The 15,682-nt window shown below is 33.5% G+C and overlaps 2 protein-coding genes across 2 annotated transcripts; both read left to right on the plus strand.

The window, feature by feature from the left end:
• The first annotated feature begins 785 nt into the window (after positions 1–785).
• Positions 786–4,192, plus strand: LOC105951318 (vacuolar protein sorting-associated protein 2 homolog 2). The gene is made up of 11 exons (XM_012974726.2): positions 786–1,022; positions 1,190–1,234; positions 2,546–2,580; positions 2,684–2,734; positions 2,825–2,929; positions 3,072–3,143; positions 3,270–3,341; positions 3,427–3,507; positions 3,621–3,656; positions 3,778–3,833; positions 3,921–4,192. Exons 1-11 carry the CDS (start codon positions 983–985, stop codon positions 3,982–3,984), a joined length of 657 nt encoding a protein of 218 aa, XP_012830180.1. The 5' UTR covers positions 786–982; the 3' UTR covers positions 3,985–4,192.
• A 6,406-nt stretch (positions 4,193–10,598) lies between these two features.
• On the plus strand, positions 10,599–12,981 carry LOC105951584 (putative WRKY transcription factor 14). The gene is made up of 3 exons (XM_012975040.2): positions 10,599–11,481; positions 11,889–12,029; positions 12,159–12,981. The coding sequence occupies exons 1-3, from the start codon at positions 10,919–10,921 to the stop codon at positions 12,772–12,774; spliced, it is 1,320 nt and encodes a 439-aa protein (XP_012830494.2). The 5' UTR covers positions 10,599–10,918; the 3' UTR covers positions 12,775–12,981.
• Positions 12,982–15,682: the final 2,701 nt, after the last annotated feature.

Raw genomic sequence — 15,682 nt, forward strand, 5'->3', positions numbered from 1 at the left:
GTAGACTATGTTTTCTCGTTCTCTTGAATTTTTTATTATTTTATTATTTGTTTTTTTTATTGTTTTTTTAATAATTATTTAGACTGGGTGAGATGGTTTTTTTTATAATTTCATAGCTTAGATCAAACGGTGTTATGGTCAAATGTTGACAATTAGCAGCGAGAGCCACATTGAGACAATTTTTCAAGTGCATGGGGGCAAATTGATGCAGTCGAGAGTAGAAGGGGGTAAAGTGATACATAGCCAAAGTACAAGGATGGAAAGTGTAATTTTCTCTAAATTAATTCAGGCCTATTTGAGGTAAATGAGATGACTCACTGTTTAATTGGGCCTAATAGATTATTGATTTAATGGAGAGAAAGCCCGTATGAGAAAGCCCAACATTAATATCCGATATCTTTTTATACTGACTACTAAGCCCGCCCAAGATCTCCTAGTAATTCTATCACCAATCAATTAGACGTTATGGATAATTAACAAATCTAATTTGATTAAAACAAATAGAATAAAACAGTTAAATATCACCGAAATAAAACAGGGTGGACTGTGAATTGAGAAATGCGATCAACTTTTTTTTCTCCTTATTTAAATTAATCTTTTTTTTTTAATTATGAAATTAGCAATACTAGAAATGTTTTTATTTCATATATTTATATTTAAATTATATAATTATGGAAATAATTTATAAATCCCTAAAATTGCAGCAGGGATACAGAAGGGCATGTTGGTCAATGAATTACAACGGCTAGTAAGATCGTGGCCGTTGGATACGCAATAATCGAAGCACGCTCCTCGAGGTAAATAGTTGCCCCCCACTCCCCATTTCCAATTTCCAGTTTGAGAGTGAGAAATCAAGAACATACTTGTTTTGTTCTCTCTCCTTCCATTCTTAAAACGAATTTATATTAAATCCCTGAAAAATACTCCGCCGTCAGATCTCCCCAGACAGACATCAGCTTCTTAGAGGGTTTCTCTTGCTAAAATGAATCTCAATATCTTCAAGAAGAAAACTTCGCCTAAAGGTACCCCTTTTATTGTTTTCATAATAATCCTCTTTAATTTATCGCTATGATTTTATTACTTTGTTGTTGCATCACTGTTATTCCATGACTACTTTTTGCCCTTATATAAGCCTTGTTGGGGATGTAATTAATTTGTTATAAGTATTCGATTAATGGTGTTTTTGCAGAGGCGCTTAGAACCAGCAAGAGGGAAATGGCGGTTGCCACAAGAGGTACTTTTTTTTATCTATACATTGTTTTTTAGTTACCCTTTGATTTCATTGTTAATTTATTTATTTATTTTATGGATAGTTTACGATACTTCTCCGAAGCCTCAACTTTGATATCATTCAATTTCATGTCAGACTTTTTGTCTGTCCTGTCCTAAATCAAGCCTCGTATACGAGTGATTTAGTATACAAAAATCGATGTGAAACTCATCATTCTATGGATTATATTTAATAATCCATCTGCCAAGGAGAATGTCTTCATCGGCATTTCAAAAGGGCATGTCAATTAGATGAAACACAAAGTTGGGTGAATGTGCATCGTTACAGAACAAAAAATTGAGACTTGTGCGCATTTTCCACCAGCTGTTAGAATTTGTTGATTTTTTATGTGTTTAATTGTCTGATGTTTGTCGATAGAAGTTGATAGTGATGCTTTTATTTCGTTATTTTGCTTCTTTTCACAAGTTCTAGGTCAACTGATTACATGGTTATCCTATGTTGATAGCTTTAAGTGTTTATAAATATTTGATCCTATGCCTTTTCTGATGCTAATTCTGTTTAGTGGTCTTTCATGTGACTAATGTTCGAATTCACAAATTGCATGAAATAATAATTTAAAATGTTAGAGTTCACAGTCTGCAATTAAATAATTTTAAACTTGTCTGCAATGTAGTTAAAATCGAGATTTAAATCGTAAAATCGTAAGACTTTAAGATTTTAGACACTGATAAGGAGTAAGATCGCACTAAAATCGCAGGTGCCTTAAAATCGTGTGAAATCGCGTTCAAAATCGTTAAAAATGCGATTTTAGTGCGATTTTGGCGATTTTGGCCTCATAAATTCAGTTTTTTAACTAATAATTCTTAGCCGATTACCAAATAATCCAGAATATATAAAGCTCAGCCCTGCCCTAAAATAACAATCTATCACGACGAGAAGAAAATACTTCTCTTCTGCTAAAAAAACATCCAGCGGTTGTGAGTGTCAGTTTTAGTTATCTTATGTTAGACTATGTTTAATTAATGTTGGAATGTTTTATATATTTTAGGACATTTTATATATATTATGACTTATTTTATTTGTGTTACGGGTGTTTTCTAAGTAGAAAGTACTAAATATATTTATTTTGCAATACATGTAAAATCTTACGATTTTACGATCTCGATTTTGACTACCTTGCTTGTCTGGACTGAGCTATTATCTGTTTCCATTCTCCACAAATAAACCTATGTTTTCATCGTTGAAAATAGGTGTATAATATGTTCCTGTGCATTTTTTTATCTTCTATACCTAAATTTTGTATTAATCTAACAGGCGTTGAACGCGAGATTTCATCTTTACAAATGGAGGTATGTTATTATTTATCACTCGACAGTCGACTATCGATCTTAATTCATCTACTTGCTTATGATAGTCTAACTAGAAAGATCACTGTTATCTGCAATTGTTTAGGAGAAGAAATTAGTAGCAGAGATCAAGAAAACAGCTAAAACTGGAAACGAGGCAAGTTTTCATAAAAAATAGTTGGATTTTTGGTTATATCCTAGGTTACCGCAAATTCATTGACACATGTGGTTTTCTTGTCCTAAATAGGCTGCCACTAAAATATTAGCTCGTCAATTAGTTCGGCTGAGGCAGCAAATAACAAACTTGCAGGGAAGTCGTGCCCAGATCAGAGGCGTGGCAACTCATACACAGGTCGGTCATTTCATACTTGGTGAAAAATCAAATTAAATAACTACAAATTGGTTCCCGATCCTGACATATTTAGTACTCATTATCTTGATTAGCAGTGCCATTTTTTTATTTTTTTTATTTTTGTTTTTTGCTAACTTTACAGGCTTTGTACGCCACCACTTCAATTTCAACGGGTATGAAAGGTGCAACCAAAGCTATGACTGCTATGAACAAGGTACATGTTCGAAAAGCACGACTTACTTTTTTATAACAAACCATCTTAGTCAGTCAAATCCAATTTACTTATGTTTTATTGGTCCAGATTTTAATTATCTGATATTTCTATGTGTTTCCGTTTCAGCAAATGGAACCTGCAAAACAAACAAAAATGATCAGAGAATTCCAGAAACAGTCCGCACAGATGGACATGACGGTAAATTTTTGCGTTAAAAAATACTAGGTAGATCAAGAACGTGAACATTCTTGAAGAAAATCAATAATCTGATTCTCTGTTTCAGATTGAAATGATGTCAGAGGCAATCGATGAGACCTTAGACAAGGATGAGGCTGAAGAAGAAACTGAAGAACTCACTAACCAGGTTCCGTAATGACTCTATTATACCCCTCATACATAGTCCTCCCGCCTCCGTTTCTTGTCTGAAAGTCAACTGACGTATATAACTTTTATGAATTCAATTTTTTTTTTCTGTAGGTGCTCGATGAAATTGGTGTTGACATTGCATCACAGGTTAGCTTCTCTCTTAACTCACACACGGATTCATTAATCCTCTACTTTCAAATAGTGGCTATAAACTGAAAAAATAAATGATCCGATCCGACTTTTTATTTATTTATTTCCATTTCAACAGTTATCTTCGGCTCCAAAAGGACGGATTGCATCAAAGAAAGTCGAAAATGCCCCTAGGTATGAATTCTTGTTCCTTTGGAGTAAATAATTCAGTTATATAGATAGTTACATGATATGTGTGAATTCAATTATTCTTGTTCACAGTGCTGCTGCATCGACTGATGTGGATGACCTCGAGAAAAGGCTAGCTTCTCTGCGACGTATATGAAAACATCATAATACTTGTATTATATATAGTAGTCCTCTACAAAAAAAACATTTCATGTGTACTATATTATAGCTAGTCTATCAAATACTTGAACAAACAAAACAGGGTTACAAGACATTTACTCTATTATTATTTATTTATTTATTCCAATGGTGTAGATGTGGATGTTTGAATTAGGATTTATTGTATGATTACATACAAAACTTAACTGAATGAGTTATCTATGTCAAAAATAATTGAATGAGAGCTACTGCAAGTGGAGCCACAGAAAAACAGAGGAGGAGCCGATCGAGCCACCAAAAGCAAATTCTCCTGCGCTAGAGCTCCTTTATTACTAGTGATTGGTCAACATATTACATACGTATATACTACTTTATTCCGACATAATAACGTAACAGCCCACATTCTTTTAATTTGTTGAAATTTGAAAGAATATATTTGACAATTCTGACACACCATCCAACCTGCGTGCAGGGGTTTAATTTGTACTAATAATAATTATTATTATGAGGTAGGTCCGATCCCAAGAGAAGAAGAACAAGAATTAAGAATACCGTATTACCAAGAATGCATATCAAACATCATATGGTAAAAATGTATATAATTATATTAGAATTTACATGAAGAATGAATTATGATAGTTAGTTGGATGGCATTAATTAATTAATTATAATATTGTTTGGAGCTAATAGCACAGACCCCCCTGTGTTATTTCTAATTGGCATAAAACCCCTCATGATAAAACAATTAGCAAAGACCCCCTTACGTTTGGTTTTATATAGCACACCGCCCCTTTTTATCAGATTTAATTGGTGACTTGAATGAAATTACAAAATTAACCTTGATTTAAAAACGCAATATACCGAAAATCCAATTGAAAAATTTGTTGAAAAAAAAAAAAGAAAAAGAGAGAAGTCTTCTTCTCTTCCCCGTTGAACCACTTCCACCCCAAAATAATTCTTCTTCAACAACCATCAAATAAGCCATTTTTACTGTTCCCCTTCTTCCTTCAATCTTCCACCACCATACCCAACAGTCATTACCTCCACCCGTCGCCGCCCCATACTCTGCCGGTGTTAGCCGTCACCACCACACCCAACCGCCATTACCTCCATCCGCCGCTGCCCCCGCCCCATACTCTGCCCCCATACGCTGCCCCCGTCACCACCATATCCACCCACCGCCGCCGCCTCATACTCAACATGCTCGTGCCCCTTCTTCGTCGACGGAACTGTGGATATGTCGCCGGTTGAAATGGTCGGAGTTTCTCCAGAGAGATGGAACGGAGGAAAGGAGAACGCTTACCTTCCCCTTTGGCATTTGTCAGATTTGGAAGTGGGAAGTTCTGGTGAGGTACCTTCCAAACATTTTGCCGAAAAAAAAAAACCCAAAGGAGGCACCATCAGGAAGCATTGTGTGTGTGTTTTGCGTGAAAATTGTGGAAAGTTTGATTGGGGAGAAGATAATTTGGAGAGAGGGCGTTTTAGAAATTGTCAAGGACTGAATTGAAAATTCTTAAAACTTCAATTTGGGGTTATGAAAAATTTGGGGCTAATATGTAATTTTCCACTTTTTATTTAAAGGGTATTTATATCTTTTCAGGTCAAAATATGCATCCCAGCCGCACAATGAGCGCGTGCAGAACACGATAAGATGTTAGGGACTTTATTGGCTTTGACTAACTTTCATAGGGGGGTCCTTGCTAATTTTTTTAACACAAGGGGTTTTTCAGCAATTAGAGATTAAACAAGGGTGGTTCTTGCAAAAAACCCTATTGTTTGCGTAAATAAATAAAGAAGATGCACCACCCGCCCCGACAAGGCTTCACTCTCAAAATGATAAAGCAACCCTTCTTTACTCAGACACCATCAAAAGTTGAATCTGAAATAAAGCATTCAAAAATTGCATGCTTAGCTTATCTTAGCTTGGAATAATAATATATATCACTGGAGAGAATAATACGTACAGTTAATATATAATGATGCAATTGCATGCATCCCAAACAATTCATTACATTTTTTTTCCTCTCTCTACTTTTTCTTTTCTTTCTAATAATTAATAAACAAAGAAATGAAGCATGAGACTGACTACTTGCGATTATTTATTTATCATTTTTTCTCTTTACTAAGAAACAAGATCTTTGACCAAATATATATTCTGTAAAGTTTTTCCACTTCCAAGTTGAAAAAGTTAAGGAAATTAAATAAAATATATAATATAATTTGATTTGATGAATCATCGCATTTACCTAACGAAAAAAAAGGTGGAATATATAGTGGTTTCATTGTCGGCAAAAGGAAATGATGGAGAAACACTGCCCGGAGGTATATATCATGATTATGTTAAAAGCACAAAAAAGTGGTGGAATATATATTATATATAATCATGTGATATATCGCCTTTAAGAATTAATTAAAATGATATATATATATCTTTTTATGCATGGCAAGTAAATCAACATAATCACACATCTATAAATCAGCTCCGATCCTCCTTCAACTCCACATATATATCACACAAGAATAAGATCATATTTATTATAAGCTCGCTCTCTCTCTCTCTCTCTCTCTCTCTCTCTCTATGCATATATTTGTGTGTGTGTGTAGAATATAATTTATAAGGTGAGCTAGCTAGGGGAAGAGGGAAAGGTGAGACGGAATATATATGCCTGGCTCCCTGTATGCCACACGGCAACGTCAATCCGGCAGATGGATCGGCGGAGGCGGGCGGCGTATGAGGAGCCAAGCATGTTGTTAACCGCCGTCGTCATACCCTTCACCCTCTTCCCGCCCGGTTATAAGTGTTGGTGCTAATTTCAATATATTTTATATATGTATGTATGTATTATTTTCTATTTTGGAATTAACTTCCAGTTGCAGGTATATCAAGTCACAGTTGAAAGGTCAAGCGTCTCTGATCATGAAGTCAAAGCCAATTTTTTTTTTTTTTCTAATTTCAATTTTTGAAAATAATTCCCAAAAGAATAGTTTTTTCTAAAATTATATTCACATGATCAATATTATTATGTATATACATTTTCAATGAATAAAAAAATTATTATTTCAGCCCAATATTATTGTTGTGCAATGCTTGTCTATTTTTGTATGAAGAAACCAATGGGCTTCAGCCCACTTATCTGAGCCTTATGTTATGCTTCTTACATATTATTGGACTGTACAGTAGCCCAATTTACTTTCTATTTAGGGCCTTAGGCACATACATAATACATGGTTGAAAGAAAAAAAGAAAGAAAAAACATTAATATTAAGGGTAAATTACACCCACACCCCTGAGGTATGCTTAAATAACTTTAAGGTCCCTGTGGTATTGATAATCACACTCACCCCCTTGAAACGTAGTTATAAACTCTAATGGTGTAATGCATTGGATTAGTTACCACGATAGCGTTCTAACGGACTATTGGTTTCAGGAAGTGGTGGAGACAACAAAGAGTTATGGCTGATTTAAGAAATATTGGGAGAGTCATGTCATCCCATAACTCCACATAACTCTATGTTATTCCCACCACTAGCTAAAAGTAATAATCCATTAGAACTCTATCGGAATAATGTATCCAATGCATTATCCCGTTAGGGTTTCTAAATTCTAACTACGTTTCAGAGGGGTGAATGTAATTATCGATACGATAAGGACCTTAAAATTATTTAAGCATACCTCAGAGGTATGGGTGTAATTTACCCTTAATATTATCTTGTTTTGAGGATCAGCTATATACGTATCTGATTTCACGGACAGTTGTGGGAGTTAAGTGGCATGTTGGCATGTTGTTGTATGCAATAAAAATAACTCATCTGATATACTATATAAAAAAATAAAAATAAAAGAATAAAATTAGGGAGATGGACAGAAATCCAGGATTAATGCCGGCCTCCATCGTGCTACTGCACCTACAATATATATAACAACCATATCCATGCTTCCATTTAATGATGTTCCCCTACGTGACAACCTTATTTCTTTTCTCTTTATTCATATTCATATTCCCTTTTTTTTTTTTTTATATTTCTTGGTTTCTCCTAACAATTTAATTTAACTGCACTTAAAGTAGTACCTGAAAATATAAACTACATAACATTTCTTGCCACTTGAACTAAAGTCGTCATTGCCCACATGCAATTGGGCCATTAATCAGCTGCCATGGAATCCTAGGGACTCTACCATTTTATATTTTCCAAAATATTTTATTTTTTAAAACACTCGAAAAAAAATTAAATTTTGCATTTTTATATTGTAATCATTGGAATTCAAAAAATTCATTTTCTATCCACTTTTATGATATAAGTTGTAATAAAAAGTTGGATTCATATAATTATTTCGTAAAAAATGGCAATAAGAGTTTTCAAATTCAGTATACAAAAATATTATTCCAAGATCGGAAACTTTTCGATCCAAATCTACAGAATTCGAAAATTAAATTCTAAATTATTAACTCACACTCGAATTATATTTACAATTTTTCTTTAGCTTAAACATTTCTGTCGTATCCTTATAAATATAAATCCATCTTATCTTCTGGAGGCAATCAAGTAATGCAACCACGTCCTCCTCTTCAATCATAAATCATAAATCATAAATCATAAATCATAATATAAGTACACTCACTCCAATTCCCATTGGTAAATAATAAATTAAAAAAATCGAAGCTTTCTAGGGTTTTATTGAAAATCAGGGATTTGTGAATTTAATTAGGTAGGTTGATTGTTGAATCAAAGCACTCGTCAACTTTAGAATTTGGCAAAGGAGAAATAGCAGAGATATTGGTCATGGACCGCCACTTTGACTTGTTTTCTGCGTGGCTTTTAATTAATTAATTAAACCTCTTTAATTTGACAGCCCAAAAAAATAATAAAAATAGTTAAACCAACAGAAATTAAGTTGGTGGCCACTCAATCCTGGCCGTCCATGTATACATGAGATTAAACGGCTAATTAGACAGGTGAGGTGGTGGCGTGGTAGCTGGCCGGCCGACGTCAACCGGTTACGTACTGCCGGTTCGGCAAGCGGATATTAATAATTAATAATATTTCACAAATTTTGACGCGGGATTGTGATTATGTCAGATAATTAATTGCTCTGGATTAAAGTAATAGGGATTAAGATATGATTGTTGAATGTTGATCACATGGAAGGATAGTTGTAATTCTCTTTTGTTTTTAATTAATCAGAGAGAATCATATATATCCCAGTGTTATTTTGTTTTCTTGTGCGTTTTTTGTTTCATGCTTGAACGTGTGCTACTGTGTGTGTGTACTCCCTACCCTATATCTATATATTATATTATAGTTGATAAATAAAACTAAATATGGGCTTAGAGGGATGGACCTCCACAAACAAAATAGGACTATTTTTTTAATTCTAGTTTTTGGGAGTTTGTGCTTTCAATTTCAATTTCAATTTCATGAGAAAGTATATAGAAAAATAGTTCAAATAATGAAAGAAAGTGTAATAAAAGAATGACAAGTGAAGTAGATATGTAGCCAGCCAAGTGGGCACGTTTTCCAGCTTTCTTTAATTCCCGTTCATGTGCATCAATTTATTTTTATTACACAATCTTCACTTCCCCATGATTTTTATATATATACTAGCTTCTATATCTTTCCCTTAAATTTCATTATATATATTTTGATCATTTTCAATTGGTGTGTTTTGAGGGATAATTGGGACAATTTTTATGAACAATATAATTATGATGGCGTTGATGCATTCAAGGAAAAATAAAGACAAAAAAATAATAACAAAGATATTTTATTTTTTGAGAAGAAAACAAAAAATAAAAAATGGTGTACAGAAGAAAGTAGGTCCCGGTGCAATTTATTTTGAAGGTTGTCCGAGAAGTGCGGCTACTTGCCGCCTCTTTACTTTCCCATCACCTGTTTTTTTTTTAAATTCTATATATATTTACTGACATTTTGTATTTTTTAGCATTATTTGGCTTATAAATATTACATACTAAATTATTTATATTAATTTTGATAAATAATAGATTTGGGATTGGAATTTAGAAACCTTACTTAATTTTGATAATTGTTTTGAAACTTATGCGTTTGTTTCTCAAATCCAAATTAGTGAAATTACACTTATTAAGCTACTAGAAAAGACGTACGGTTCGGATTTATTTATGGGATCAAATTTCAAATTTGTTGCTTGCAATTAAAGATAACTCAGATTAATTAGGTATTAGTCTGTTATCAAATTGAAAATTAAAAAAAAAAAGATTGTTGGAATTTGATGACCAATATAATAAAAAATAGAGACATGAAATATTTTTTCTATTAATCTTGTAATAAGGTTTGATTATAATTTTATTTAACAAATAACTCTCTTAATCTAGTCTTTAAAAAAGCAGTATAGGACAGCTGGATAAAAATAAGGTTCCACAATAGGTTAAACAAACAAAACAGTTGCATAGATTTGACCTCTTTTGATATGTATATTCATTATATTAAAAAAACGATTAGATTAATAAATATTAATGATTAAGTAATAATAATAATAATAATAAAGAAATGTAGATGATCTGTTTCTTGCTGAATTCCATCATCCTTGATATATCCCTCTTTTCTTTTATACGTTGCGTGTAGACCTAGCTACCTGTTTTTATACTATCCAAAGTCAGCGACTTCTTCTTCTTCCTTCTCTCTCTCTCTCTCTCTCTCTCTCTCTCTCTCTCTCTCTCTCTCTCTTTCTCTTTCTCTCTCTAGAAAAAAACCATTAATTTTCATTCTGTCTGAATTACTTCTGTCCACCTTTCTGAACAAACTCATCGATCCAACTAAAATAGAATCTTCAATCTTCATCAACAACCTAACGCATATATATACTGCATGCTGTTTACTTTTGTTTCGTGCAAAAACATTATTACTACCATATTACCGAACCAAAGTCAAATGATCAGACAGCCTTTTTGCTAAGCATGTGCAGTCCCTTAATGGAGAATTACCAAGGTGATTTAGCTGATATATTCCGACCCAGCACCACCACCACCACCACCGTAGATGGCGGCGACCCGGATGCAGCCGCAGCCGCCCTCCCCGACTGGCAGTTTCCGACCAATCCAATTACCTATTCCTCCGACCCGGTTGAAGATTTCGGGGATCCGTTTAACTACATGGGAAATCCACTCCTCCCAGCTGTACCGGGATTCTTCTCATGTAATAACTCCAACATCATTGATGGTGGTGGTGGGATTAATAATAGCGGCGCCGGCGGTGTAAATATTTCTCACAGACTACTTGTTCACGATGAGATGAGAAAGCCTTCAAACATATTTTCAAGGATGCTGCAGATCTCTCCTAATGCAAAGTCGCCTGTTTCTCCGCCACCGTGTGATCATTCCCAAGCGGCGGCGGCGGCGGCGGCTGCATCTCCGACGGCGGGGTTAAGGGTTTCTCCAATTTTAGTGTCCAAAGGTTGCTTGGTGGAGAGCCATGGTGGTCTGCAGATCTCGTCTCCGCGAAATACGGGCATCAAACGAAGGTGGGCGTCTTTTTATTTAATTTCTTGAAACCATAATTAATATTTGATTTTTTTAAATGAAATGATTTAGTTAATTAACTGTAATTAATGCTTGTCTGGGAAAGGAGGGTACGTAATTAACTCCATATGATCACGCCCCTAAAATCGGACAGTCACATGCTCCAATTAATTAAGGATCTCTTAAATAATTAGGGTTTTGATACATAATTAGTAAGATTATAGTATTTCTTTTAACCAAAAGCTTATGTTGAAACGCACCACCGTACGTACTCCCATAGTCCCATATATACATGCAAATTCGATAAATTAAATTCAGAAATGAATGAATAAATTCTTACAAGTTCTTTTTGTATACTTAATTAGCTTGCTCATGTTAATTAATATATATTAATTTTAATTAATATCAGAAAGAGTCAGGCGAAGAAAGTGGTGTGTATACCGGCATCATCGCCGGCAAACAGCAGGGCCACCGGAGAAATAGTTCCGTCCGATCTTTGGGCTTGGAGAAAGTACGGACAGAAGCCCATCAAAGGCTCCCCTTATCCTAGGTATATATATACTAAATTTTATTACACTGACAAAATTAACTAACTGTATTATGTACTATTTATTATATTGTGAATTAGTAATTAATTTTGATCGATAAATAACGTACGTGTACGTATTATTATATATAGGGGTTACTATAGATGCAGTAGTTCAAAGGGGTGTTCGGCGAGGAAACAAGTGGAGAGGAGCCGAACAGACCCGAATATGCTGGTAATAACCTACACGTCGGAGCACAACCACCCATGGCCCACCCAGAGAAATGCTCTTGCCGGATCCACCAGATCTCAGCCCTCGTCCAAAACCACCACCACCACCACCACTACAAAAAAAGACCCAACAAAACAAATTAATAATAATAATAATAATAATAATACAGTTATTATAACCCAACAATTCACTACAGACGTACTGAAAGAGGAGGAGGAGGAGGAGGAGGAGATCACCAATAATCAGGATTTCGATCATCAGCTAGAAATGGATCATAAATTTGAGCTAGGGTTTCAATACAATCCCACATTATTGGAAGATGATCATCACATGAATTTCTTTGCGGATTTGGGAGAAATTGAAGCCGATGAACCTTTGGAGGATCTCCTCTTCACACCCGGTGAAATTAACGTCAAAGATTTGGATTTTAATCCATTCAGCTTCTACAGCTGGTCGGCAGCAACCACCACCACCGCCGCAACCACTGCAAGCTCGACGACCGCATCTTATGGAGAAGATAACAACAAGGAATCGTGAATTATATTCATGCATGCATGGGGCCATATTAATTGGGGGAAGTTTCCATCGAATTTCTTGGTCTTTTATTAGTATATCGTAATATTTTTTTTCTCTACACATGCAGTTAATATTGTTTTAAACCCTAGCTATTTTTGAATGCCCCTCCCTACATATGATTAATATTATAATGAAATGGAGTATTTGCGAAAGAGAATATTGGAAAAATGGGATTATCAATTAATTAGAAGATTGGTACGTGGATGGGACAGAAAGCTGAAGAACAGAAGATTGCAATAGTTGGAATTTGGAATTAATATATATGATCAGACGTGACTGGAAAGCTCAGTGAAAGGGATACATACATACATATATACATGTATGTGTACGTCTTTAATTTCGCAGTGGGAATAAATAAATAATGATTCATCAGAAAGAAAAAAAAAAAAACATGGCCCCATGTTTTACTTCACATCCGGCGGGATTACAGTATATACAGTCAAAACATTTAAACTAAATATAAACCATGCATTATGGCTATCATTCTTGTAATATTACTATAAATGCGAAAGAGATATATGGAGAATTAATTAATTAATTTGTGGGAGATCAAAAGCATTATTATTATTATCATTGTTGTTAATGTGAAAAAGTTTGATGTTTCTCATCAGTCAAGTCAGTGTGTGTATGTATAATGTACGTAACTACATATGATAGATATCTCAAGGAGATCGATCAATTCATATATATATCCTAGCTAGCTAGCTCTACAACCTTTTGGTTACTTCCTCCGAATATTTCTCTTTCCTTTTTTTCTTTTTCTTTTACATAAAAAAGTTGTAATTATTTTTGATTTTTATTTTCTTCAAAAATAAAAATAAAAATAAATCAACCATAATTACATAATTACTAATAAGTAATCGATGTTTTAATTTATTAGATGCGAGTAATATGCATTGCAATTTGCAATTGAAGGCTCCAAATCATTGTTCGGTTTGCTAGAATCACATCGCATACATTGGATTCATTTAAATTTTGTTGATGATGGTCACTAGATGGTCGGTTTATTCTATATTACGCTCAATAATTAATCTAGAATTTTCTACTCATACGTGTATTTGTACCTATTATCATACACATTGTGTATGCGATACGTGCATATTTGGGGTATAGATGCAATTAAATGAATCATGTAAAATCAATACATGTATTTTATCTGAATTTTTATCGAGCTTTTAAAATAGCATAACGTTTTAGTTTGTTGAGATAAAATTGAAACGAGATGTAATGAAATGGAGTAAATTGAATAAAAGTCAGTATAGACAGTTTGGTGCAATTTGAAGAGCACTTTATTGTGTATGAATAATTATTTAGGCCAATAAATAGTGACTTGAAGATGCGTCAAATCCATCAATTCTGATGAAAAGAATATATGTGCATAAAAATTAAAGTGTAAAGTTTGTGTGGAAAATAAGTTATTGATTGGGTGAGAAGATGAAATGGGGATTTTGTTATGCGCCATTAATTCACTACTAGTTACTATTATTATTTTATTTTATTTTATGGGATCAACTATTTGTGATGTGAAACAAATATATATACATCACTTCAAGTTGCTTAATACAAAATATCTTTCGAGCTTTTTTTCATTAGTCCGTTTACCTTCCTACGCGTGGATTTCCTATATATATTATTTTCCAATCGGTTTCAACATTTATCTTCAATTTGAAAATATTTGTCACTAAACGATGATTTGGATAATGATGAACATAAAAGGTTGAATTACTAATTGAGAAAGGGGCTTGCTATTATCAGTGCGATTTTTACCACTCGCAGTGCAAAATAATTCATTTTTTTTTTCTTTTCCAAATCTTATCCAAATACCCTCTCAAACACTCTCAACCTTTTATTCTTAAAATTTATCAATTTTAGTATTTTTTCGACCAATATCAGTTAGAGCACAAGTATTATCGACATGGATGACAACGGCTTCGATTTTGAGGTGAAAATACACGTTTTTTGTTCGTTTCCAACGTTTTTAGAGATTTCGTGTCATAACACACGAAATATATGCTTTCATTTCGTGTAATACTATACGAAATATGTCTTAAAATCGTTAGTTGTTTGTTTCGTAGACAATCACACGAAATGGAAGCTTACATTTCGTGGTAAAACCTACGAAATGGAAGCTATTATTTCGTGTGTGTTTACACGAAATGTAGGTTACATTTCGTATGTTTTTCTACGAAATCCCTTAAATATTGTCTTTTAATTTTAAATATTTATGCAGGAACTAAGAGAACAATCTCACGATCATAGTCACTTCTTTGAACGTGGTATTGTGTGTGATAGTAGAGAAGCGTTAATTATGTGGGCAAAAGACACAACAATTAGTCATAATCATCGACTGATTAATCATTGTAAATCAGAAAAATATCATGTTTTAACATGTGCAAGATATCAATCTGGACGACACGGACTATTGAAGAAACGTTCTTGTCCGTTCAGGTTAATTGGCAAAAAATCAACGGAGGATGGATTATGGCGATTGAGTGTGAGTAATGGTAATCATAACCATCTGCCGGGTATTTGAAAGTTTAACTTATGTTTAAATTTATATTTGTTTTAATTTTGCATTCAAACTTATGTTTTGGAATATTTAAATTTGTAGCGTTGTGTTTTGCATTTTATATGTTTGATCTATGTTTTTGGAATGTATTAAATTTGTAAGATTGTTTGTAAGGTTGTTTAAATATGTACTTTAATTGCTTCAGTTGTACGTAGTTTCTAAATTCAAATAATAAAACTAGTGAATTAAAATACAAAACAACAAACTAGTAAATTAAATAGTTCGTAATAATAATAAACAAAATTAGTAAAATAATTAGTTCCTAATTAAAAATAAAAATAAATTATTAAATTAAATAGT

The sequence above is a fragment of the Erythranthe guttata genome, chromosome 8 (genome assembly GCF_056151865.1).
Source record: "Erythranthe guttata isolate IM_541 chromosome 8, IM_541, whole genome shotgun sequence".
Lineage (NCBI taxonomy): Eukaryota > Viridiplantae > Streptophyta > Magnoliopsida > Lamiales > Phrymaceae > Erythranthe > Erythranthe guttata.